At 44.3% G+C, this 25,475-nt stretch overlaps 1 protein-coding gene across 1 annotated transcript; it reads left to right on the forward strand.

The window, feature by feature from the left end:
- The first annotated feature begins 7,996 nt into the window (after positions 1 to 7,996).
- On the forward strand, positions 7,997 to 20,401 carry CPO (carboxypeptidase O). Its single transcript, XM_030454457.1, has 11 exons — positions 7,997 to 8,096; positions 10,912 to 10,987; positions 11,380 to 11,504; positions 13,865 to 13,979; positions 14,692 to 14,793; positions 15,538 to 15,642; positions 16,229 to 16,339; positions 17,132 to 17,222; positions 17,777 to 17,979; positions 18,782 to 18,866; positions 20,031 to 20,401. The coding sequence occupies exons 1-11, from the start codon at positions 8,017 to 8,019 to the stop codon at positions 20,297 to 20,299; spliced, it is 1,362 nt and encodes a 453-aa protein (XP_030310317.1). The 5' UTR covers positions 7,997 to 8,016; the 3' UTR covers positions 20,300 to 20,401.
- Positions 20,402 to 25,475: the final 5,074 nt, after the last annotated feature.

Genomic DNA, 25,475 nt, shown 5'->3' on the forward strand with positions numbered 1-25,475 from the left:
CATGTAGTAAGAGAGATCTAATCCTGGTTTGTGCAGGTTGAGTTTGTATTCAGAGCACCACTCACCTCTCTCTCCTGGATCACATTTATTAAAATCAGTGGGAGACTCACAATGCAGATCAACAATAATTCTATTGCTCCTGCAATTGTGGGGTTTGTCCCTGCAGGGGGTGTTTGGGGTGAAAGGTGCAAAACCCTTTTTTTCAGTGAAAAAGGTACCAAGCAGATGTTTTCAGCTGACCTACCAGTGAGATTAACAGGGGATGCACACTGCACCTTGACTGTTTTCACAGCCTGCCTGCAGACTCAGGAACACGTGTTTCAAACCTTTACTCACACTTGGTAAGTGCAGGAGCTGGAAATTTTTGCTTTCCTGAACAGGGTGTAAGGAAGCAGAAAGCTGATTATGGGTTTATTTCACACAGCTTGTGGGTCTATCTTACCAACAGAGGGAACCCAGACACTTGCTGTGGTGTTTGATTCACTAAAGGTTTTTTGAGGGTGTATCCAATCTGTAGCAAGGCCAAGGTTCTTAACCCCCTGTAAAGTGAAAACAGGTAATTTATTAAGTACACTGGATTGCTGAGGGAGGGGAGAATATTCAGTGAACTGAAGGCTTGCTAAAGGAGATGAAGCAAGCACAGAGCTTGTGGTAATGATGCAGCTGTGACTTAAAGACAGTCGACTCAACTCCACACAGCAACCCTGTATTTAACCACGTAGTTGGCTTTAGGAAGGCAGCAAATTTTATGCCTGGGCCACAAAGAAGTCTGTAAAGTAGATCCATACAAATCTTTTCTTCATTCTGAGCTAGGAAATACTGAACTTAGGCATTTGTCCTGCTAATCTCAAAGAAACAGATATTGCTTTTTACAATGCCTGTTTCTTACACGCCACTTGCTGCCAGTCATCTGTTGATTCACACAATTTATTACAGAACAGTAAAATACCATGATAAAGCTGCCTTATCTGGGGGATTTGTCCTTGAGAAAATGCATATGCTGTTCATCCTTTGAATTCTCCAGGTCATCTGAAGGATATGCACAAACAAGAGGGTGTCAGGCTCAGATCACTGTCGTGTACCACACAGTAAGAACACCCTGTGAGAAGCATTCACAAATGTAAGTTACACAGCAAACTGCACTGCCCCAAGGATGATGCTGAGCACTGCAGGGGCTGTGAACAGATCTAAAATGAAAGCAAGAAACAGGAAGGCAGAAGATGTGGGCTGCAAGGCTCAAGAAGCCTCTGGTGTGAACAGAAAATATACTGCTACCATCTGGGCAAGAATGAAACAAAGTTTGTGAAGCAATGCAGAATGTGAACAGTGAGGCTGGGAAAAAAAGGTCATTTCCATAAGCAGCTGGATTTGCAGACCCTGATGCCTGTAGTTCTCTCCTGCTTGGATTTCTTACGTCTATAAAACACTTCTGAGCCCTAACTCCTCAGGGTATGAAATATCCCAGCCACTCATTCACCAGAATCATGCAGAAAATCTGTTGTTGTACCTTCCACCTTGCTCTCAAATTTGCTAAGATGTTCAAAACTGTCTGGGAAAGGGGACAAAAAGGACATTCCAGGAGTTTGTTTTTTTGTTAAGAAATCAGGATCTAAACAAACTGGACCTTGGAACTGGAGAATGGAAGTCTGTTTCTCAGGTATTACAACTGTGTCTGCATTGGCACGGGCTTGACCAGTGCTTTTGCTGCAGAGATTTAAAGACGTGGCTCTGGTCAATTAATGAAGTGAAGAAAATCCTGAGACTTCCCTCTAATGCCTTTTAATTTTTTTCCCCTGGCCATTGCAGTCAGTAGGTATTATTTCAGAGTGCCATTTGTTAATGTTAAGTATTCTCCTTGCACACAGACTAGAACCTCACTCATGCAGGCTTATGTGCTTTAAGATTTGTGTGCTAAGAGAATACTTAATATTTGTACCTCGACATCTGACACTACAATACCTGAATTAAAGCAAAACTGCAGATGTTTTGTAGATCTCAGAACTGTGGGTTTAGTAGTTCTGCATTGTTCTTCTAAGTGATGCAAATACAATGGATCTCTGAGCTATGCTTAAGATCTGTCCTTCTAGCTGCAGCAGGTTTCCCCCTTCTTTCATTATTTCTGGAAAAATGCAGTATAAGGTAGAAGTAGTAATGTGGTGGCAACTGTGAAAAGCCCCTCAGGAACATGAAGAATGAGAATCTGTCTTTGGCTCTGCAGTCCTTGTGCCCACAGCTAACCAGAGAGCTTTTTGTTTCACCCTGTTCCTTCTCTCTGGAAATGCTCCTGTGCTACACTCCAGTTACAGCGTTGCCATGGCACCCACCAAAACCCAGGGAGGCTCTGGCTTCACCTAACAAGATGCTAATTTTTATCAACAGGATTTCTTTCTCCTGCCACAGGTAAGGGACTCCTCCATGCCTCCAGGGAGAGGCAATTCTTACTGCACACTCTGTCCTTCCTGAGTGTGTGCCACACTTCACTCTCAGCAGCTCAAGCCACAAATGGCACAAGCTAAATTTTGGAGAGATGGAGCAAGGAGTCCACCTTTGAAAGGTCAACAGAAAAAAGAAGACCATTTAATCTTTTTAAATATATAAATTGAAGACCAATACTGGGTTTTCACTTGGCTCTTCTGCTGGCTCAGCAGTTAGGTATCAGCTTTAGCAGAACAGGAGACAGCTCCTTGACACAGGGAATTATCTGAAAAAGACAAAAGGCAAACTAAACCCCTTCTTTGAGGCAAAAAGAGGGCAAAGACTGCTGGTGCATTTGTCCCTGTTGTTTTAGAATATGCAGGGATTTCTCCCAGGGACAGATCAGCTTCTAAATGAACCTTCAGTCTGGGTCACTTCTGTATAAATGTAAGGAAAACGATGGAGATCTGAAAAGTTAGGCAGGGAAAAAAAGAAAAGAGAAAAAAAGTGTTTGCACGAGTGTTTGGAGCTTTGCTCTGTATCAATCTGTGCAAAATGGTGAATGCTTTGCTAATGGCAACAAGATTTCATTCTCAGTAGGCAGTACTTGCCCCAAAGTATCCCTGAGAGGGATGAAGGTTGGTTTCATTTCTGCTGATCCAGAAAAAAAGAGAACTTCCCACTGCTGGTGGCAGGTCTGATGCTGCTGTTTGGTACTGTTCCTTCTGCATGTCACACCCATACACACACAGCACACCTCAAACCTGGTTCAAGCATTTCTTTGAGGCTCATTTGCAAAAAAAACACTGGAAATTCAGCTGAGTGCAATCTCCACAGAATAAACTCATTTGGTGCAGACAAGATCTGATTGAGATCTTTTGTCAGGTGCTGTTGGTTTCAGGAATAACCAGAGGAGACACCACAGCCACTTCTGACAGATGCTGATGCTGGGTGTGGGGTTTGGGGAATCCCTCCCCTTGCATGGCTGCACATCCAGAACTGGATGCATGCACACCAAGCTGCTGTGGCCAAAGGTTAATTTGAACATGTTTTAGAGCTGCAAAAGTTAATTGCTTCAGTTGAAGTGAATATAGCATATGTTGTTTGGGTCTAGGAAATCATATGCAAGTGCCTTCACTTACAATCATAAAGTATTTTAGTGCCTGTAATAGAGCTCATTAAAAATAATGTTGGTTATTCTTGAATACAGTGCAAAATGCTTGGGTTTTATCCAGTAAGCAGTAACAGAGACTTATGTGCTGTCCTTTACAGCACTGCTAGAGCAAAAAAAAAACAAAACTAGTTTATTTACTTACCAAGGTAATTACTTCATTTAAAAATACAAGATAGGCTTTTAATGTTAAATGGCTTCTTCTTTAAAAAGACCTAGTTAAACCAAACAACATATTGCTTTAACAGCTAAAGGTTTACAGGAAGTTTTGTTCCTTCACAGAATCAAGGATTCTTGACTAATTCTTGCCCACTCAGAGCATCAATATAGGATCAAACACTTCTGAAAATCCTCTTCCCCCAGAGCAATGCCTTTGAAATCAAAAGTTCTAATGATGTCACCAGAAAGTATTCTTAGGGCAGAATCTTAGGGATTCTGTGCACAACTCTTTGAAAAAGGTGGATACCCTTAACTCCTGGAGGACCAACAGTGTTTGTTACCTTTGAGTGACAGGTGGTAAATATCTTGGATTCAGATGGTATCTGAAATATCTTGAATTCAGGTGGTGAGGACCAGCTCCAGGTTCCTTAGCAGTCACATTTTGCTGTCTAAAAGATGAAGAAAAAATAACCACCCAGGCCACCTACTATTAAGGCAAGACAACTCACCCATAACACTCTTTTCCTGCTGAAAGGAAATGGTGCCTGAGGAAGCTGCTCTGCCATCCTAACTAAACTAATATCAATTTTGTCAGCCCACTTCCATGAGAAGCTGCCTACTGAACAGGCACTTGAAGCTCTTTTCTGGTAACAAACCTGCCTAAAAACTGCATCATGGGGCTTGTGGAGAAAAAGCAGGTGTCATTTCTGACACAACACACTGATACTTCCAGTTTGGGCTCAGAATACCTGAGTAGGCATGGGTGCAAATGCTCTGAAAACTATGGAGAAGAAATCTTTGAAAGCATCTGTAAGGGTGTATCTCCTGAAATTATGACCTCATACACTAATGGTCCTATTAGTTGCACTAAGTTAAACCTTAAGTATGACACTTGATGATCTGTTGGATGCTGAAGGTTGTCTTAATGGACCTAATTTTAAGGTTTGCTAGTAATTAGCTGGATTCTTTCTGATTTAAGATTACTTTCACATTCCCAGTGTAAGGTCCATAGGGCATTTCCAGTGTAATCTCTGAGAAAAAGAGAGAGGGAAACTCAGTGAGATTGCCCCAGAAGGGAACTGCAGCTCAGCTCAGCTTCCCATATGCTCCCACCTAACATTAGGATTGCTGCTGGAGCTAATGGGAATTGTTAGCACTGTCAAGTCCAGAGAATTTCAAAAAAACCTTTCTCTAACAGAACTGAAAGCTGAAGGCTTGGCACACTGAGAGGAACAATGATTCACATTACCAAGCACACTCTGTATGGGTGAATATTCCCATGCTATAGAACTGAGCCTGGGAGCTTAATATTGTAGAATGAATTGAAGTATTCTGAAGATTGCTTAGGAAGACAGAAATATCTTTTAGTGCTCACAGAAAAACACAATACCTACAGAATAAACTGCCTCCTGTGACAAGACAAAGGGAAAGACAGCTGTCAGTTCACTGTGTGCTTCCTCCAAATAAAACTACAGTGATAACCAGAGGATATTCCTGTTAAACAGCTGAATTACCCACCCCCCCCTTCCTCAGGGGAGCAGAAGACTAGGATTTAAGGCACATTAGTCAATCATGCTATTGCACTGACCCTACTGAGTGATGATTCTGTCTTGGACACATACTGTGAGTTTGCTGCTGCAATGAGAGGAGGAGGCTCACTGGAGGATGGTTTCCTCAGAATCAAGGTGATTTTTAAAAAAAAAAGATGTTGATTGTGTTGAATTCCATGTAGTTGTAGGGTTTTTGTTGTTCAGCTGGAGTCAGTGTGGGATTTAGCTGAGAAAGCTTAGCAGGATGAACCAATGTTTGTGGAGACACACAAGTGAATAATTTTTTTGCCTTCTTAATAAGCTTTTTGTCTTTGAAAGTTACATGCAGCTCAGCAGGAAATCTGGGGGCAGGCAGCTCCCAGGATCAAACTCACCACTATGTGATAGTGGCTTAGAGCACGTGGGGTGCTTCAGGATGGAATCTCTAAACAAAACAGTGCTAGCTTGTGGCTGCTGCTGCACAGGCTGTATGCAGATAAGTCACAAATAGCTGAGCATATGTGTGGTGCAAGGTTAAAACAATAACAAGCTGGTCGAATCAGTCAAACACTGGAAATCACTTTGACTCCAGGCCAAAAGCTTTGCTTGAGATGGTATCAGTATGGGATAAAAAGAGGATAAACTAACAGGCTTAGCAGCCAGCTTGTTGGAGTCAGCATATAGTATCTATACTTCCAGCAGGGGAGCAGATGGTCATATATTTAAGGAAGCACCAGACAGAGAGTCAGGAGATCTGAATTCTATTCCTGGCTCTGCAGCAGTGCTCCTATGTCACCTTGGGGAGTCACTTTTTCCCCCTTTTTTTCCTTAATCTTTTAAGTAGTGGAAATAATATTTGCTTGTCTCACAGGGCAGTCGAGAGGCTGAACTGATGCTCAGAAAAATGCTCTGAAGCTCTAAGAAGCAGGTGTGGAAGGACTGCAGAGTCAACTTGCCTGGCAAAAAGGACACTGTGTGGTCTCACATGGCACCTCTGTGCCACATGTTTACGACCTTTCCTCTCCCCACCATGTCCCATGCCTCTGTGCACACAGTTTTCAAGGAGGGGATAAATGGATTAAGCTTCCTTCCACATTTGCTAGAAAGATAAGCAGCTGCCAGTAAGAACCTGACCAAAGAACAGACTTTATTACTGAGACAGACAGTATTTATGCCCAAGAGGGCAATAGGCTTGTTGAAGTTAAGTGTTTGTCCCAAGATATTTTTGCACTGGTGGCAGAATAATGTCTTCAATGGCTTTTACTCTGAACTCAGCAGTGCTGCTTGCAAGCTGAACATCAAGTACATACTTAAGTATTGTCTCTTACAAACAAACCTGCTGCTGAAGTCCCAAAACAAGCCCATTTTTAAAATCAGTGAGAAATGGCCACGATTATTTTGCACAGGTCTTTCACCTAAAGCCCATGAAAATCATCCCCAGACTCAGAGGAATTGAAACAAAGAGCTAGCAAGCAACAGTCATTTCTTCTGAATCCTGTCCCCACTGAGCAAAATGACCCTGTCTGTCTTCATAACTATTTGGCAACAGAGGGGCACTGCTTTCAACACAGAATACAGCACTTCTGCTTTCAGTGTGGACATGGAAGCTTTGGGTTGGAGCTGAACTTCAGCATGCATCCTGGTTTCCTTCACTTGTGCATACCTTTTTGGGAAAAAAAAAATGCAGCATTTTTTTCTCTATGCCTCCATTTTTCTTGTTCTTAGGCTCTGAGTCCCTGACAAAGGATTGAATCTATTTCCTTGATGACAGCCTCAGCAGTAATGCAAAAGGACTTCATGCTTTGCTGAAAAAGACTTCCAAAGATCCCATAGTGGCATTTAATGTCCAGTCAGCGTGTACACAAACAATAAAGCTATTTACTAGACTCTCTTCACCCAAACCCCATGCAGTTTTCTGCATTAAGTCACCATGGGATAGTTTTAATCCATGAGAGAAACTGAGTGAAACAATTTCTTCCTGGAGAACTGTGCTATATGTCTGTCACCTGTGAAGGTGGGAATTCAATTGTTTACCCTTGATATATGAACTGAGCAAGATATGAAGCAGTAGCCAGCCCCCTGTTTTGAGTATATAAGAAATAAACACTCTTTATGACAGTGTAAAGCTGACAGTCTGTGGGCAGAGGCTGATCTGGTCCAACTGAAAGTGGTTTGGATGAGACTCTGACATCCCCATCTCTCCCTTATACAGGAATGTTGGTGGTTTCCTTCATGTCCTCTTTCTGGGCAGGCAAGTGACAGAACAGCAGTTCAGAGGTCAGAGAAATGCTCCACAAAGACACAAACACAGGAAGGAAGAGAGCAAGGATGGAGCTTTGTTTCACCACTGCTCTCTTCTTCCCATCCCTATGATTTTTCTAAGCTGATCTCCACTACCTCTCTCACCTTGCAGGTAACTTTTCAGTGACCCCCAACTTTGTCACGTAATATTTTCAAAGGTTTGAAGGTGACATGAAGAAAAATCCACTTACTTCTTAGAAGTTCTTCAGTGAGAATGTTGCTGTTTGTGTATGTTTGTGGTTTGGGACACAGAAGAGAGCTTGGAGAATTAAGAAAAAGCAGAACTATTTAAAAGTAAAGTTAATGATTCAACAAGGGCAGGTTCCTTTTCCAGGATAAGCCTGGTTATATATTATAATTGCACAAATAAAGTGTTCAGCCCAGATTTATCCTGCTCCTCTTCCAGTCCTGCACTGTTGGGACTGGGTTCTTTGCACAAAGATGTGGCTTTTTCTTGGGATCACCTTTTCTTTGGGGATGCTAATTCCTGGGAATCTCAGCTGGAAACTGCGATATGATGGGTGAGTGTGAAGGGGGTATTGTGAAGAATTGTGCATGCAGTGAAATTCCCAGGACCTGTGTTAATAATAATAATAATAAACTGAAACCTGGATCCAGGGTTGCCGAGCTGTAAGGTTTGTAATATTCAGAAAGAAAACATAGAGCTGGAAAATGAAGGAAGGATGAACCAAATCCAAGCCAACAAAGATAGAGCAAGAGCCACAGGAGACACAGAAGGCTCCTCAAATGCACCTCAGGATGCTCTGCTTCCATTAGCTGAAATTAATTTGGCTTAGCCTCTTTCATAATGAACTTTGAAATCAGATGCTGTAAGAATAAAATGCCTTTTCTGAGTATAAAGCTGGGGGATGACTGAGCAAAATTATATCCATTAACAAAAGACAGCAGAGGTTATGTGAAAAAGATGGTGTCTCAAAAGCAGCTCAGACACTGAATCCCTGCAACAATAACCAAAAAAAAACCTAATGGAGCTGGCCCAGACAATCTTCACCCCAAGGTGTTCAGAGAATGTGATTACCATATTTTTATTACTGATTACTGTTTTTGAAAAGTATGAAATGCCTGGTTTTGCTGTATCCCCCTTTCTCAGTTATATTTTGTAAGAAAATGAGTGGTATGAAATTATGCTGTTCACTGCTCTAAACTCCTTTGTTTCACTCACCCTCAACTTTGCAAGGAATGATTAGGGCACTCAGCCTCCAGAGCAGCTGGGATTTGCAGGAGGGGCACAAGGACAGTGTGGAGGGCAGCTATCCACATATCCCTTTATGCACAGAATTTCCTAAAGTAAACATGGAAAGCAGCCCAGTGCTGAGTTCCTCTGGGCTGATTATCTCCTCTGAATACAGTTTTAAAAAGGAGAGAAAACCAAGCAGTGCCTGCTACCATCCAATCCATGAGCATCCAAGGAAGCTTGTGGGCAAGAACAGTGCTTTAATTTGGGAGGAAATCTTAACTGTAGCATTTTAAAAAACCTGCTGTTCTCACATGGTCACACAGGCTGACTTTGCACTTCTCCACCGAGAGCCCCAGACCATAATCAGAAATGAGTGCAGGCTTCCTCATCTGAGTTTACTATTAAAAATGATTTGTCTCCACACTGGCTATTGTAAAAGGTTTATCAGTAAATAAGAGCTGGCCATCTGGCAGCAATCTGACTGTCTGGCTTTTCTTTCATTTGGTGTAATTAAGACATAATGTCAATGAGGATAGAAAGATATTACAGGATATTGTTCCCCTTCCTGACAGACAAAGAGCAAAGCAAGCCCAAGCATTTAGAGAGAATAAACTCTCAACTGCAGCTGAGATGTTTATTCTCCTAGCAAAGATGTTTATCCTGCATCTACAAGGTTTATGACAAAGATACCATGGCTGTTGTACCAAACTGTTAGCAATGCAAATGTAATCATTCTGCCCCAGAGATGAGGGTCCTGTATGCCCCCAGCAGCAAACAGCCCCTTTTAACCAGCAAGTGCCAAGCTTCTCTGTCAGCAAAGGTGCCCTTTTTAAGAGAGAGGTAAAAAAAAAACCATATCCATCTGATAATTGCACCTTTGTGTATGGAAGCACAAATTAGAGCAGATCCAGTTCAGATGATGAGACTATATTACACTGATGGCCAGAAAGACCAAAAGCCATGCAGGGCTTTTGCAACAAGTACTTCTGCTTAAAAGTATGGAAAATGTTTAATGCTTAAACATTAAATGTAAATGTTTAAATTTAAACATTTAAAATGTAAAATGTTCTCTTTTTTGGTACTTGTCCTGTAAAGGCTGTAAGGCTCACTGAATTCATGGAAGGAGACTGTGAAGCAGCAGATACTGGTTACTAACAAACAGGAACATTTCTTGGGTTTCCCATTCCATCCCATCAGTGGGATGTCTCCCAACTGCTGTCTCACCTTTGAGTAATGTCATGGAGTTGTTGTCCAAATCCACTCCTTGCTATGAAACCTTCTCTGACAGAAATCTCACCCCTGGAAAGCTGATCTGAATGGGCACTGAAAAAAAAATTAGAAAAAGGAAATTACCAAGGGTTTTTAAACAGAACATACAAATTTGCTTTTCCTGCTTTTCCAACCACTTGAATTTCTTCTTTGTAACCTTTCAAGATTTTTTTTTTAAGATTAAGCCTGTTGTGAATTAAAGCTTCGTGGGACCTCATGAAAACATATACTCAGTCATTGGACTTGGGTGTCTCTTCTAGAAATACAAAACAATAGATCCTGCACTGGAAATGCTTGTTTCCTGTGGATTCAGTAAGAATGTGCAACTCTGGACACCACAGTATTTGTTGTTTGTGGAACAGAATAGCTGTTCTCATGACAAGTATTTTATGAACATCTCAAGCTCTCAGCAAGGTTCATTTATCATGTCTACTGAATGTTTTTGCATGATGAAGTAAATCAGCAAAGCATCAAGTCTGCCTGGAATAACTGAGTAAATCCCAAACAGGAGGGAAAAATAAAAAGGTGACATAAAATAATTTTTCTACATATTACCAATGATGTCATTTTGGTCCTGGTCCTGCAGAGGCAGAAAGCACACACCAGGACTTCAGGAAAGTGGTGAAAGGATTGCCACTGGTCAAGGAAGCAGAGTTAACCTAACACTCCAGCAACAGGAAACTCCCAACACTTGAGTCCTGTTGGTAGCTAAAACATCCCAGGAATTCATCACCTAGACATATTTTTGATGAACCAGCACTCAGTTACACGTCCTGTCTTCCTTCTCCACACTGAACTATCTCCTTCTGACTTGTGAAATCACAGCCACAGACATGAAAACTGATCTTGTTTCTTTGCTGAATTCCCAGAGACCAGGTCTTGCGTGTTGTGCCAGAGACACTGCAGCAAGCCCAGCATCTTCAGCACCTCTGCAGCACTCTTCTGGTGAGTAACAATAACCACGTTTGCCCAAAACCCACAGAGAGGTTTTAGACTGTACAACAGAAGTGTAACTCTGGACAGCAATGAAAGTTACAGTGAACTTGAAAAAGTTTTACCCTTTTTTTTTTTTAAGTGTGGGGTGAAATTTGGCTTCCACTACCTGAAGGAACTAGTGGGGAGCAGTCAGGTTCCTTGCAAGGCCCTGTGAAGCTACTGCTCCTTATCAGTGCTGCCAGAGTGAATGAAAACACTAAGCCTGAGCTTCATGCTTTATGCTCAGATGGCTGGAGAACCGGGCATAACGTGTAGGAAAACATCTTCCATTTATTGATATCTATCTTTATCGTTTGTTTTCTCATTCTGAAAACTCTGTATTTATTTTCTTCTCTGCACAGCTGGACTTGTGGAAGCCACTGCTGCCTGCAGACATCAGGGCAGGAGAAGACCTGCAGATGAGGGTCCCAGCCCCTCTGGTGCAGGAGCTGAAAGCCAGCTTAGATCAGCACTTCATCGCTTACAAGTATGACCTCTCATTTCCTGATGGCAAAGGTTGGCTCTAACAATCTTCCTTGCTAGCACAAAAGAACCCAGCCCTGCCCTGGGAAGAGTCAGCAAATGCTGACAGATCCAACCTTTGTCCCAGCTGCCTCCAACTCACCTTGACCTGCCCAATGCACAGATGCTATATATACCTTGGAGTTTTAAAGGCATGTTCCCCTGTGCCCTGCTCCCTCACCTTGCAGCTAGCCTGGAGTCTGACTTTGGAGCTGCTCTCTGTGACAGCCCCATCTGTCTTGTTTACTGCTGCTGCCTTCTCCAGGGCAGAGGATGGCACCCAGATGTATGACTCAATTTTTTTAGTCTGAAGTCAGGAAGTCAAACCTGGTACAACCACAGGAGCAGATTTGCTCTTGGAAAGCATGGATACCTGGTACAGGGTCCTCCCTGTTACACAAAGCCCAAAGATTTAATCAGTGTCCCAGTTTAGAATGGTTTCTGTAGCTCTCCTTTTCCCTTCCCTGCCTTTTGGGGCTCCTCTGCTTCTGAGAAGAGTCCTTTCCCAGTGAACATTCAGCCAGTTTCTTTAAAGCTGCAGTTCCCTACCCCTGGTGAGAATCCCCTGGCACCACCCAGCCAACCAGACACCCCAGCCTAGGACAAGTGTCCCGCTGCACACAAAGTTGGGACACAAAGCTGCACAGGGCACTCCCTGAGCCACCCATCTCCACTGCCACTCTCCTGCATCCAACCAGAAGATCTCCGCCAGACACAATGTTTGTAAAGCCAAACAGGATTAAATAAGATTTATTCCCTTTTCCATTTGGAACTGACTTTTCCAGGTAACCAGTAGCTAGTCATGTTTCATAGAAACAATCCTGCAGTCATTCAGGGCTGGTGACAAATGGCCAATGGACACTGACATTTATTTATTAAAGGAGGATTAAAGGAAGATTGGTGCCACTTCAAGGCTGTTTAAAGTTGATCTTGGCATCCTGCATCTTGCCTGATGAATTCTTCTTTGTAAGTGTGATGCCCTGACAGCCAGAGATGGAGAGAGATGAGCTGGAAGCCAGTACAAATGATCTAGCATCAGGTTTAAGTACTGAGGACTTAGACAACATTCCAGAAGGTATTTAATCTTAGTTGTACCAAGGCTTTTAATTTTCTAATGGTTTTGACTGATGCTAGTGGGAATTTAAAAATTAAACTGAAGTTAGCAGCTTAATTTTTAAACTTCTTTTCCTTTGCCTGGGGCCAGAACTGTATCCACCTTGTGTAGGATCCTACAGAAAGAGACTGGCAACTCAACAGCCAAGCTGAAATGTTGGCTTTGTATTGCAAAGCTGCTGAGATGAGTGATGTTAGGGTTCCTATAACAGGTTCAAAGCAGGAACCACTTTTTAGAAGGCAGCAGACATGCAAGGAAGGTAACCTGACAGTTAGGCACATAATGTTAGAGACATAAATGACAAATTATGATCAGGACATCAATATTCTGCCTGTGTCAGACACTGGGATTTCAATTCTCCAGAGCTCTGATAAGGCACTCTGTGTGTGTGTGGCTTTGGTTCATGGGAATTTGCATGGCTTGAATTTCGGTTTGAAGTTCAGATGTGAATAAACATCAAAGCTCAGAGTGAAAGTCAGCTCTAACTGCTCTTAAAAAAGTTCCTTAGGTGCAGTTCCAGCCAGGCCGAGCAGTGCTGCTGTCAGCACAACATCCTATTAGCACTTGCAGGCTTTGAAAGCAACAACGTTTAAGCCCCCCTTGCAGTTCCTTATCTCAGGCCTTTGTCAGGGGGCTGAAAGGGGCTGATGCAGTGAGACAGCACTGCTGGGTGAGCCCAAACCCTCTGGAGCCAAGGAAAGGCTTTCAGTGGAATCACGCCTCATTTCTCAGCTCATCTGAAGCTAAAAAGCAAGAAGAGGTGTCTGAAGGAAAGAGGGGGTTTGTGCTGATTTCTGCAGAGTGTAAGCAACACCTCTGCAAATTCAAAATGTCTCCATAAAATACAGTGAAACGCCAAACTTAAAATTTTCATTTTTCCCCAAAAGGTGGCATTTTCAAGTACAAGTAATGAAGAAAAGAAAGATACTGAACGCTTTTTTGAAAACAAACAAACAACAAACTATCTATCTTTTACAAAGCAAGCTGGTAACTTTGTTACCTTCTAGCTGAAACCCTGTGAAAATCTCAGCACTTTGAACTTCCTCTGACATGAAAGTGACCCTCCTGCTGATGGTGCTGAACTTGTCAGCAGCCCACTCCAGAAGAGGCTGAACACTTGCATTTGTTGATGCAAGCAGTGTACCTGTCATGATAGCTCTGTAGCAATTACCAAGGACTGTTTGCTTTTTTATCTCCCCTTTTCCCCTCAGAGTCCTCATACCTGATGTGCAGGAGCTTGTGGAGCAGAGCATGCCAGGAGGGAGGAGCAGCTACAGGCAGGTCCCACAAGGTTATGTCTACACCCAGTACCATCCAATGAAAGAGGTACAGAGGAGCCCAGCTCTGCTTGCTTCAAGGCTGCTGTTTTGTAGATGGCACAGCAAGTAACTCTGAAGTCAGCAGAGCCCTCCCTGGCTTTCTCCTTTGCAGAATGAAGCCTTACTCTTTGACTTGAATCTTGGCCTTGTTGAACTGAACATGAATCTGCCACTGATACTGATTGAATCTTTAATTCCTCCTCAGCCAGAACCTAAATGTACTTGTTTTGCAAGTGTTACTCTGCAGTGGAGCTCCTTGGTTTGCTCCCTTTCTGCTTTATCACTCTCTCCAGTGTTCAGCCATGTAAGGCCCAGTATGTTTGATGCTGAGCTGGAAATGAAGTGCAAGGAGAGCTGCAGGCTCTGTGAGGAACAAGAGGTGTAAAAAGCAGTCATCAAGGAAAAGAGGGTTTTGACACTTCAGGAGAGAATAAAGTCATGAGGGTGGGTAGTGGAGGCTTCTTGGAGCTACACTGCAGAGAGCAGTGGGTGAGCCTGCACAGAAGATGAGAGCTGTACTGCAGGGATGTTATCTCCTAACACCCAGCCAGCTATGCCCATGTGTTTGCTGAGGAGCCTCCAGGAGGGTGAGGTGATACCACAGACTGAAGTAAACTCCGAGGGGAACACAAAACCCAAACAGCTTTAATCTGGAAAGGGAGGTGGGAATGAGATGGAAACTCTCACTTTGGATCAAGAATTCCCTGTGACTATTTCAGATTTATGAGTGGATGGGTCAGATCCAGAGGAGCAACAGTGAGCTGGTGACCCTGCAGGAGCTGGGGATGACAGTGGAGAACCGGACCATGTCCTATCTGCAGGTAACAACCTCCCTACAGTCAGCAGAGGGTGCCTGCACACAATAGCCATGAGGAGATGATGGGATTCAGATCCTTCCTCAGACAGAGTTCATCCAAATTCATAGCTGGTTTCCCTCCTCCACAGCACAGGAAGGTTTGCCAGCTTTCATATACACTATCACCATACACTTGCTGTAATGCAGTGAAAATAACAAATTTAACTGAAACCTTCAGAAATACAAATCAAGCTGCAACTAGCTTGGCAACAGCTGTGTGTAAGGATAATGAGCTTTGGTTTGTTGTTTTTATTGCTTTTTACAGCATAGAGCCTTTCTGCTAGGAGTATTCCATGACATTTTTTTATCAGATGCTTTAGAGAAAACCACAGGTTTAATAAGTGGGTTATTCTCTAACCTGTTCCTATCGCTGAGTAAAACCTGAGCCCCTGCCTTTTTGTGCTCCCCCTTCTAAAAAAAAAAAAAAAAAAATTAATCTTAAAGTAAGAGCATAAGAGCAACCATTCCTGTGAATGAAAAAGAAACTATTTTCTTGACATTCCTGCTCAACAGACACTCTTAAACTCTTTCCCTGTGGCACTAAAGCCATGACATTCCTAGGAAGGAGAGCTTGTTCCAGTGATGTTTGTGATAAGTTATCTCAGGTGGCTCAGTGGCACATCAAGGCACATCCTTTTCTTTGGGTATTAATTGGGCTATTTTATTGTAATGTAACAGTTTCCACGTGGTCATTTGTACACTCCCTCAGATCAGTCAACCATCAAATAAACCCAAGAAGATAATCTGGATGGACTGTGGGATTCATGCCAGAGAATGGATCTCTCCAGCCTTCTGCCAGTGGTTTGTGAAAGAAGTGAGTCCTCACTTTCCCACTTAGATAATGAAAAACGTGTCACTCTGGACACTTCAGTTCTCCATCATGGTACCAAGAATTATGCCATTTCCGACAAAATATGCTTTTCAAAATTAGTACATAGTGCAGATACCTGTGGGAACCTAAGTCCCAATCTCAGTTTGAGTTATGGGACAATATTTGTCAGGGTGTTATTTTCTCTACCTGAACTGACTCCAAAGCCTCTGAAATTGACAGCAGTCTCCGTTTCTCCCAGTGGCTTTTGGACCACCCCTCTCTGCATCCCCACAAAGCCACAGTCCCCCTGGAACAAAGCAGCCCTTAGCTATGGTACAGACATGCTGCATGTGTACTGAAAGTACCTGGAGCACAGACCTGCAGGACTGTATCCATCTGAAGAACACTCTAACTGGGGACACTGTCCCTTTGGTCACACCAGAGGTGGACAGCTCGAGATACCTGGGGATATAGCACATCTTGAAAACCATGGTGGTATCCAGGAGTGAGTGATTCCCTAGTGGTAGCTCTAAACTAACTCTTTCCAGTGAATACCACTACCTCAGTCCTCAGGATTTTTTCTTTTCAGATTCTACAAAATTATAAATCTGACCCAAAGATAAGAAGACTTCTGGAGAACTGGGACCTCTACATCTTGCCAGTCCTCAATATCGATGGCTACATCTACTCCTGGGAAAAAGTAAGTATGAAGAATCCAGGAACTAGATTAAAAGTGAGATGTGTACAACATGTTAATTTTAGACACCATCATAGCAATTATATTTAAAAAGAGAACATCAACAGAATCATTACTCATACAAATCCTCTCATGGCAGAGAGGTTTTTGCTTCTCCTGGTAAATCAGCAAACACTTCAGACTTCAGGGCTAAAAATTCCTAGCAAATGTCACAAGCTTTGCAAAGCCAGAGGGACAAAGCCAGAGGATCAATTGCTTTTGTGTTTCTGGGGACAAACTTCCCTGCTAACCGTTCAAGGCTTGATTGGTGGAGTTAAACATGTCTGGAGGACAGAAAGATTTCAATTAGCAAATGGATGTAAGCACCTCTGCAGCACTGGACAGGAGGAGAACTGGTCAAACATTGGGTTTTGAAACAGGTGTATTCTCCCAAATAATCTTCCCTTTCTGATACAGAGGATAACACAAACTGTTGGTCCTCAGCAAACCTCAGGATGCTCCCAGGCTCCTGAGGTATCCCTCACAATGCCAACAATTCCTCAGGAAGGCAATGCTGCAGGAAGCAAAGTTCTCTTTTTAGAAGCTCAGGACAACAGCAGGACAGCAACAGGACAGCCAGGCTGCAGGAGACAATGTCCCACCATGGAGCTTTCTCACCCTGGCACACAGCGCTGCACTCTTACAGCATCAGAGGAGCTCAGAAGGCAGAAAATACCAATACAGGAGTCTCCAGACCATGTTCTCAGCAGGCCCTGGGGATCATGGTCAGATGTAACTGGAGTTGCTTCTGTTTAGGACCGTTTTTGGAGGAAAAATCGTTCCCCTCATCAGCATGGTACCTGCTACGGGACAGACCTGAATAGAAACTTCAATTCCTCCTGGGGCAGTAAGTTCCAAGTGCTTCAGATCAGCAAAAAGAAATGTAAAGCAGGAGTAATACCTTGCCTCTGAAATAAGATTAAATCCTCTAAGAAATGAATACTCATCTTGCTGTCATCAAGATGTGTGTAAAAATGAATCCTGGTCTGTAGAAATACCAAGTCATTGACTTTCAGATCACTTATTTTTGTGAGCAGGGGATTGCTGCTGATACAACTGCACCTCTAATTGAGTGCAGGAGCAAGCAGCAGCTCCAGGCAGTATCGTGAGGAGTTAGTCACTGAACAGCCAGTGTTTGTGTTTGCCCTGAATTTCAAGGAGCCTCCACAGCTTTCCTGGCAGGTGGTACACTCTGGTGGTGTCAGAGTGTTTTCATTGCAGCCTGCGCATTAAATATTTCAGTCTTGTACCAAATTTTAGTTGCTACCAACAGAGTAAAATGTGGAAGTCCCACTGAGCTGTCTAGTCTCCCACATAAACACATTCCTTAACACTCCAAGGTAAAGCTCCCTGTTCCCTCAGAACTCCCTCCTTTGACTTGCTTTTTGTATTCCTCTCCAGGTGTTGGTGTTTCTTATAACTGCAGCAGTGACATCTTCTGTGGCTCTGGACCAGAATCAGAGCCTGAGACAAGAGCTGTGGCTCATTTTATTGAGAGGAAGAAGAGTGACATCTTGTGCTATTTAACCATTCACTCCTATGGACAGTACATCCTCACTCCCTATGGTTCCACAACTACACCCCCAAGCAACAGTGAAGAACTGGTAAAGCTCCTGCCCCTGTAGAGAACAAGTACAGGCAGCAGCCTGTGGCACAGCTCTATTTGCCCTCTTGCCTTTCCTTCAGAAGAGATGGCCTTGTTACTGCAGCTCTATGCAGCACCAGCAAGGTTAATTTGCTTCAGAATTAATCCTAATCCTTCATCTTGGATCAGGAAATTTGCACTACTGCAGAGAGGAAGGCAGTGTGAGTGGAGGAGAGCACCAAGGCCTTGCTGCATACAAGAGCACACTTACACTTCAGGATGCCAACATGATCTACACACAGGGTTGTCAGAGTTGTGTCCAGAAAGGGTATTCCAGATGGAATCACAGGAGAAGGGGAGCAAAGTAGGCACCTCACCTACTTCTTGGATACTTCCCTCAGTTTCTGAGTGTTCCATTTTGAGTTCAGTATTATGGGGTTTATAAACATTCCAGCAGCTGGAGCACGAGTCAAGAGCTTGAGGGACTTGGGTGCAGACTTCCTAGGAGTCACTGGAGAAGTCATTTAGTGTGTCTGGGGCTCAGTCTCTAAGGACACTGGGAGACAGGCTGAGACAGAGCTGGTGTGAGATCAACCACTGCAGCAGCCAGTATCCATATGCTGGGCAGCAGAGATTCTACCTCTCCAACATACAGCCCTCTAGCCTTACAACAAAGCAAGTGTCTTCCCTACCTAAAAAAAGACTGATTTCTAAGATTTCAACATCATTCACATCAAAAATACCAAGAACAATTTGCCCAAATGTTTGCAATGGGTTTCTCTCTAAAGTCTTGAACTAAAGATGTCATTTTGAACTTACAGATACATGTTGCAGAGAAAGCAGCTGCTGCCCTGATGGGAAAGTACGGGACCAGATACAAAGTGGGATCAACCTCTTTACTTTTATGTAAGTTTCTTTATGTTTCCCTTTGGTTGCTGTGCTTTGCAAAGAAGAGAGTCAGTCTTGCACCTCAGGTATCAGTAAACTGCTGAGTTTCCCATCTGAGTAACATGCAAGGTCTGGTTTGGTGGCACAGCTAATCAGCAGTGGATTGAATACAAGATAACACTGTGTTACAAAGCTGGCTGCAGGAAGGAAGGAAGCATTGATCAGAAAGAAGCCAGTTCCTGCACGGATTCCTCACAGATATATCACAGGGGACTGAAGGAGATGGGTGATAGATCATCCTGGCCCTGCTGAAGTCAGCAGCAGAACTCCTATTTGTCTTCACTGGAGTCAAGCACAAATTAAAACCCCACTCAGGTCTACAGTCCCTCCATCAAACACTATCACATGGCAGCTGCTTGCTGCTGGGTGTGAAAGATGCTGGTTTCAGCCTCATTCCTGATTGCCTGGATAGCTACATCACCACCACCACACAAGCTGGGCTGACACAGCAGGCTAGAGGCTCTAGAGATGCCAGGTGAGCCAGATCTCCTCCTGGTGAGCAGTGAGGCAGGCTGGTCACCTGGAGCAGCACCAGTACCTCTGCTGGTTTGCAACTCTCTGTGCCTGCCCCTCAGGCACACGAGTCCCCTCCTGCACGAGCAAGGGGGTACAAGGATAAGGTAACCCATCCACACCTCATACCAAGTTTTGGCAGGGTTTGGGCTTAGGTGGAATAGCTACAAAACAAGATCCATGAGGCAGATGAACAGGAATATGGGGAGCAGCCAGAAATTGTTCCTACTTGACCAAAATTATGCTTTAAAACAAACAGGAGAGATTCCAGGCAGTGCCAGTGTAGGAAATGAAGTCCTGGAACTGACAAATGGCCAGTCCATCTAGGGCCCCACACTAATCACAGGAAAATGCTAAAACCACAGAATCCCTGGCACTCAGCCCCTGTTATTATACACTACCAGCTCAAGGAAGATTGTTTCACTTAGGAAACTCCATGGAAGACTTTTAGTGTAATTAAGAACTGCAGCCTCCTGAAGCTCTGTTCTCCTTGTCACAGTGATACATGGTTACTGCTTAGTTCAGGGCTTCTGCTATGATCTGGAAAAGAAGAATGTTCAAAGAATTGTGCTTACTACCCCCATCTCCCCTCTGCTGTAAACCCACCAGACAGTAACTCGGGCTCCTCCAGAGACTGGGCTCACAGGATTGGCATTCCTTTCACCTACACCTTTGAGCTGCGAGACACGGGCACTCACGGATTTGCCCTGCCCCCTGACCAGATCCAACCCACGTGTGAGGAGACGATGCTGGCTGTGACAACCATCATGGACTATGTGGACCAGAAGTACTTCCCAGGTGGGGCTGTGAAGCTCACCTCTGGCAGCCTGGGCCTGAGCCTCTGCCTGGGTGTTGTCCTTGCATCCACTGTTGCTTAAGAGCAGCTTAGAGAACCAGGCAACAGGCTCCCATGTGGGGTGTCAAGTCCCTTTGGAGAGAGAAAATTACACCAGCAGAAGAACTAAATGTCAAGTATTTCAATAAAGGCTCATCCCACAAAACACAAGCATCCACTTGTGGTTTTGATAGCTGTGTTTTAGGGAAGGAGGAAAGGAACTGCTCCAGCTGCCTGAAACAAGCTGAAGAGCTGAGCTGGTGTAAGTGTGTGGGGAGGCACAGCCCTGTCACTTCAGTGTGTCCAGCTTAGTGCAGACAGAAACTCCTCAAATCCTCCAAAAATACAAAAGGGAGAGGGAAAAGGAAGATGAGGATGAGGTGCTCTTCCTACCGAGCAAATCAGAGAGCAACTTCTTTGCTTCCTCAGCTTCCCAAACCGAGCCACTCAAAAGGAAACACCAAGGCAGGAGCTTCTCTGCTGCTACAGCCAACAGCAGAGGGTGCAGGACATTCACTGAATCAGAGAAAACCTATTTTAACATAGGCTCTGTCTGCTTCTGAATCACACATCCCAGAGACATGTCCACCAGGCTTGACTATAGCAGATAATGGGATAAATCTATTTTTCCTGACAGAAAATGAGGAGGTTAAGGGGGGAAAAACAAATAAAATAAAATATTTTTAATGAAATGTCAGATTTTCTTATCAAATTCCAAGATTCCTGCTTCAAAATGTTCTAAATGTTCAAAATGTTCTCCACATTTCAGTGTTCTAAACAAGGATTTTCAACAAAATATTTCCAACTTTGTAGAAGAGAATGCTTTTATTTTTCCCCCTAACTGCTTTAAGGTAGTTGGTGGCAAAGGCAGACCAAGAGCTTCTGAAAAAGCTGAAAAAACTTTTTTTTTTTTTTTCCTGAAAAACTCACAGGCACTGAGAAGACTGAGCTATTACTGTCCTCAAGTTATCAAGTACAGTGTGACTCAGTGATTTGATTAAGATATCACAGAGAATTGTCCAATTCTCTCCCAGTGCTGCTATCACTTGACCATGGTTCTGCTAAAAAAAAAAAAAAAAAAAAAAAAAAAGGACAAAGCCTCCCAGACCCTCTCCAAAGCTCATCTTACTGTCATTTTGTCTGTCCTGTGAGCTGACAAAGCTCAGCTCCTGGGTTCCTTGTCCACAGCTCATTACCAACTGGTGCAGCTCAGGCTGCCTGACTGCTGCAGGTTCCCCAGAGCACAGTCCTTGCAGACCAACCACTCTTTTACTTCAAGACCCATCTGTTGCTGGGCTCTGCAGCAGAAGGTGTCACTAAATCAGCACTTCTCCCCACAGGAGCATCACTCCCCAAACTTGTGTTTAGTTTAGGCTACGACCTGTCTTTGTATTTGTACATTGTGTCTTTGGAACTGTCAGAAACAAGACAAGTCCATCTGGCCAGAGGCTGTGAGTTATCTTATAGGGAGTGGGGTCTGACCACCAGTGTTTTGTAGCCTCTTGCTGGAAAAGGGCCCTGGAGCTCCTCAGTGCCACCAGCAGCAGATGGCAGTGTCCTCTGGGGACCCACATGCTCCCCTTGCCAAAGCCAACCCAAGCTTGGGCTGTCACCAAACAGCTTTCCAAAACTAACCCATGGCTACCCTGGTACAGAAACTCTGCCAGCCAGGGCTCCTTCACTGGAGTCAGAGACACTGCACAGCCTGCACACCAAGAGACAGAGGGGCAGGGAGATGGGTTGGCTGATCTTGGCTATCTTTTGATAACATTGTTTACCACCACAAGATACAAACAGGCCTGTCCCAAAGTTCATCAGCAGTGGAGTGGCTCAGGCCTTTATTTAGCTCCTCTTGTAGTAAAAACCACCATCAGGCAGAGGATGATGCCCCTGCACATGGCACCTAGGCAGGAAGATGAGATTTTGCCTCCAGCATTCAGGAGTCACAGAAGCAGAGAGGAAGATTTCACTAGAAAAAAAGTGGTATTTAGCAGTAATCATTCTGTAGAAAGAAGTCAGCATGGTGATCATGCCTCAGCTCTCAGCTCCTGGGCTCTGCCAGCAACACCTCACCCACTCTGCGTCCAGAAACCCCAAATGAGGGGTGTGTGGCAGCAGCACCTTGTCCCCACGGCCACTGCACAACACATGTCCTGCAAGGAGTGCTCACTGTCCCTTTTAGCAGCTCCCATGGCACAAGCAAGACTCCAGAAGCCCAAGGCTGCAGCAAACTGCTCTTCACAGACACTACAGAGGCACTCTGCTTCCCACAGCTTGCTACCTGCCCACCTTGCCTGCTGCCAGAAGAGTGAGATGGATGGATGGATGGATGGATGGATGGATGGATGGATGGATGGATGGATGGCTGACAGAAGGCACTGCACAGAACCTGGATTTTAACAACCATATTTCACAAAGGAAAATTTTAAAACAAAAACCATAGTATGGGTGACTCTACCGAAGCTTCATTAATCCATTGCCTGGCTTTATCCCCCTGTACTCCCTTGTAGCTTTGCCTGAGCCTTGTCAAGGTTTTGCTTTCAGATGAAGTAGGGAAAGAGGTGCATTCTGATTTCTTGCACGTTAGGAGAAGCATGGCATTATCCTACTGAGACAAAACTGGGCCTTTGATTTACTCAGGTGTGCACACAAGCAAAACTCAAAGTTACCACACGAAACTAAAATACTGCTTTATTCATTGCTGCTTCTCCCAAATAATTTTACCAAGACCCATGCCTCTCTTCCCTTTCTTTCTCACAGTTAAGCACCCAAATCATTATTTCCTTATTACATAATTAGTACTGTGCACAGCATTAATTACTTTTGGTCACTGAGGCTATTGAATAAAAACAAGGGCATCCTAGTTGTGAGTACCAGTGTTCTATGTCATCCATGTTACCATTTTGTCTGCAATACAAAAATCAAGAGTGAAGAAAGGACCACCAGTGATCTCACTCCATTTCATACCATGAGCCCCACTCTCTGCTAATTTCTCCTCCATGCTATGTTAATTCCATGCAGTCCTCAGGCTCCTAACAAGTTAGCAACACTGCCCTCATTAAGGCAAGGGAAGCTGTCACCAGGGAGCTATGATATTAAGTGAACGTGCGTAGCCTCACTTCTTAGAGCACCACGTGATGGAAAAGCAAAACCCTCCAGTTTGTGCTCCAGACATGACAGTAGATGGAAATGTACTTATTTATGACAGCTGAAAACCTAGCCATTCATGTCATAAATCCCTCTAGCCAAAATTGTTTTTCCAAAAGAGCCTGGGCCCTCCTCCAGATAGAATGTTCAGGCTCTAAACAGAAATTATTCTGAGATGGTCTTAGGTTCCCTCAGCCTAGAACTTGTAGGTATTTGTGGTCCTGGTAAGATTTGTCTCATTGCCTCTGTATTCTTGTGGCTTCATCCAGAGCTGGGTTTTGTCTGCTAGATGGGATGTCCAGTTACACCCGACAGAAAAGCACAGGAGAACCCATTGCTTTGACAAGACATGCTGTGCTCACATCTCCTTCCACACCAATGGCTGGCCAAGGCTGCTTTTTTTCATTGCCATTTTTTTTTCCATCAGCTGAGAGAGGACAAACAATAAGGAAAGACAAACTGAAACTAAGGCTGGGCATAAGAATTAGCAAACTTGGGTACTCCTAATGAAAACCTTGTCTAAAACGCATTTGACATTTCCTAATGCACTTTACATTTCCTGCCTCCTCCTTCCAGCCAGTCTGGATGATCTTTGTTGGTATAAAATATCAGGGAACAATCTGATGACAGCCTGTCATTACTTGCTCCTGTTTGCCAAATGTCAGGGTGTCTGTTCATGTGCAGAGCCGGCACTCAGAGCAGCAGCTGCTTTGCTGGGAGGTGCCGAGCCAGCCCGGGTGCTGTTCAGCCGGCAGCCAGCAGCGAGGCCAAGCCCGGTGCCACCCTCCCCCTGCCCTGCAACACCTGCCAAAGTGCTGGGGGGGAAAAGGGTTACCGGGGAACATCACCGAGCTCCGATTAGTCGGAGATGGGGCAGAAGAAGGACTAAAACTAAGCACAAGCACGGGCAGGCAGCAAGGAACAGCCGGGCAGGCAGCACGCTGTGCTAATGAGGTGTAGAAGTCACGTACCAGGAGTTTCCACTCTGAGATTGCAGTCCAGGCTTTGAGGTCATTTGCTGCCGGAGCAGAGCGCTCAGCCCCCTCCCCTGCCCCCATCTCACGCACAAGTTTGCATTTAATGTCTTTGTGCCCTGTTCCTATACGCAAAGCAGCAGCAGGTGAATCTCTAAGCAGGACACTTCACACCACATTCTCCCTGCTCACTTCAGCTCTGCACGTTCATTACATTTCCATGTTGCGACATTTTTTCCCCAAGCCACCTTAGTTGGAAGCTAATGAAGGGGCTTTAAATCCTTGGGAGGGAGGGGCTTATGCTTTGCCTTCTGCCTAAAAAATGAATCTTCCTTGGGATGAGCAATGTCCCTTGTGCTCAAACACTTGTGATACTGGGACTGCCTTGCATGTGCTGTGGTTTGCTTCACCAGTTACCTGTGAGACACTGACCTGAACCAATTATGGTGCTGGTTCACAAACACTTTGAGGCATCATGAGCCAGGAATCTGGGCAAGGCAGCTCTGTGTCAAACAGCTGCCTAGGAAATACTAGATAAGGGTCATGCTCAGGGGTGACAAACCATCCCACACCAGGAGGGTGTAATTCTGTTGGGGAAATCATTCCAGAAGAGTGCACAGCCAAACTGCACTGCCTGGCATTGCTCCCACCTCCCGGGCAGGTAGCAAGCTGCCTTCTGTCTGCTGCCTGCAGAACCCCACTAATGGCAGAGCCTTCTTAATGCCTGGAATCCCCACAACAGGAGCCAGGGATATTCTTAGCACCCGAACAACTGGGAATCCATAATAATCTCAGGAAGGAGCAAGAAGGGGAATAAGGGTTAATAGCAATTATTCACGGAAAGCAATATAAACCATTTAAAAATTTAATTTGGGGTGCCAAATTTAAAGGATCCCTGAATGCTATGGCCATTTCCATCATGCTGGTCCTGTGTCTGACTGAGCAGTACCAGAGTATTACTCATTCTTTACAACCATGAGTTACCAGGGACGTACTGGGCAAACAGCCAAGGAAATACAAGCTCAATAATAATAATCTATACTTAAAGCTAACCTGATGGTAGTTACATGATGGCTGCACCAACTGGAGGAAGGTTAG

This window comes from Calypte anna, chromosome 7 (assembly GCF_003957555.1).
Source record: "Calypte anna isolate BGI_N300 chromosome 7, bCalAnn1_v1.p, whole genome shotgun sequence".
Taxonomy (NCBI): Eukaryota; Metazoa; Chordata; class Aves; order Apodiformes; family Trochilidae; genus Calypte; species Calypte anna.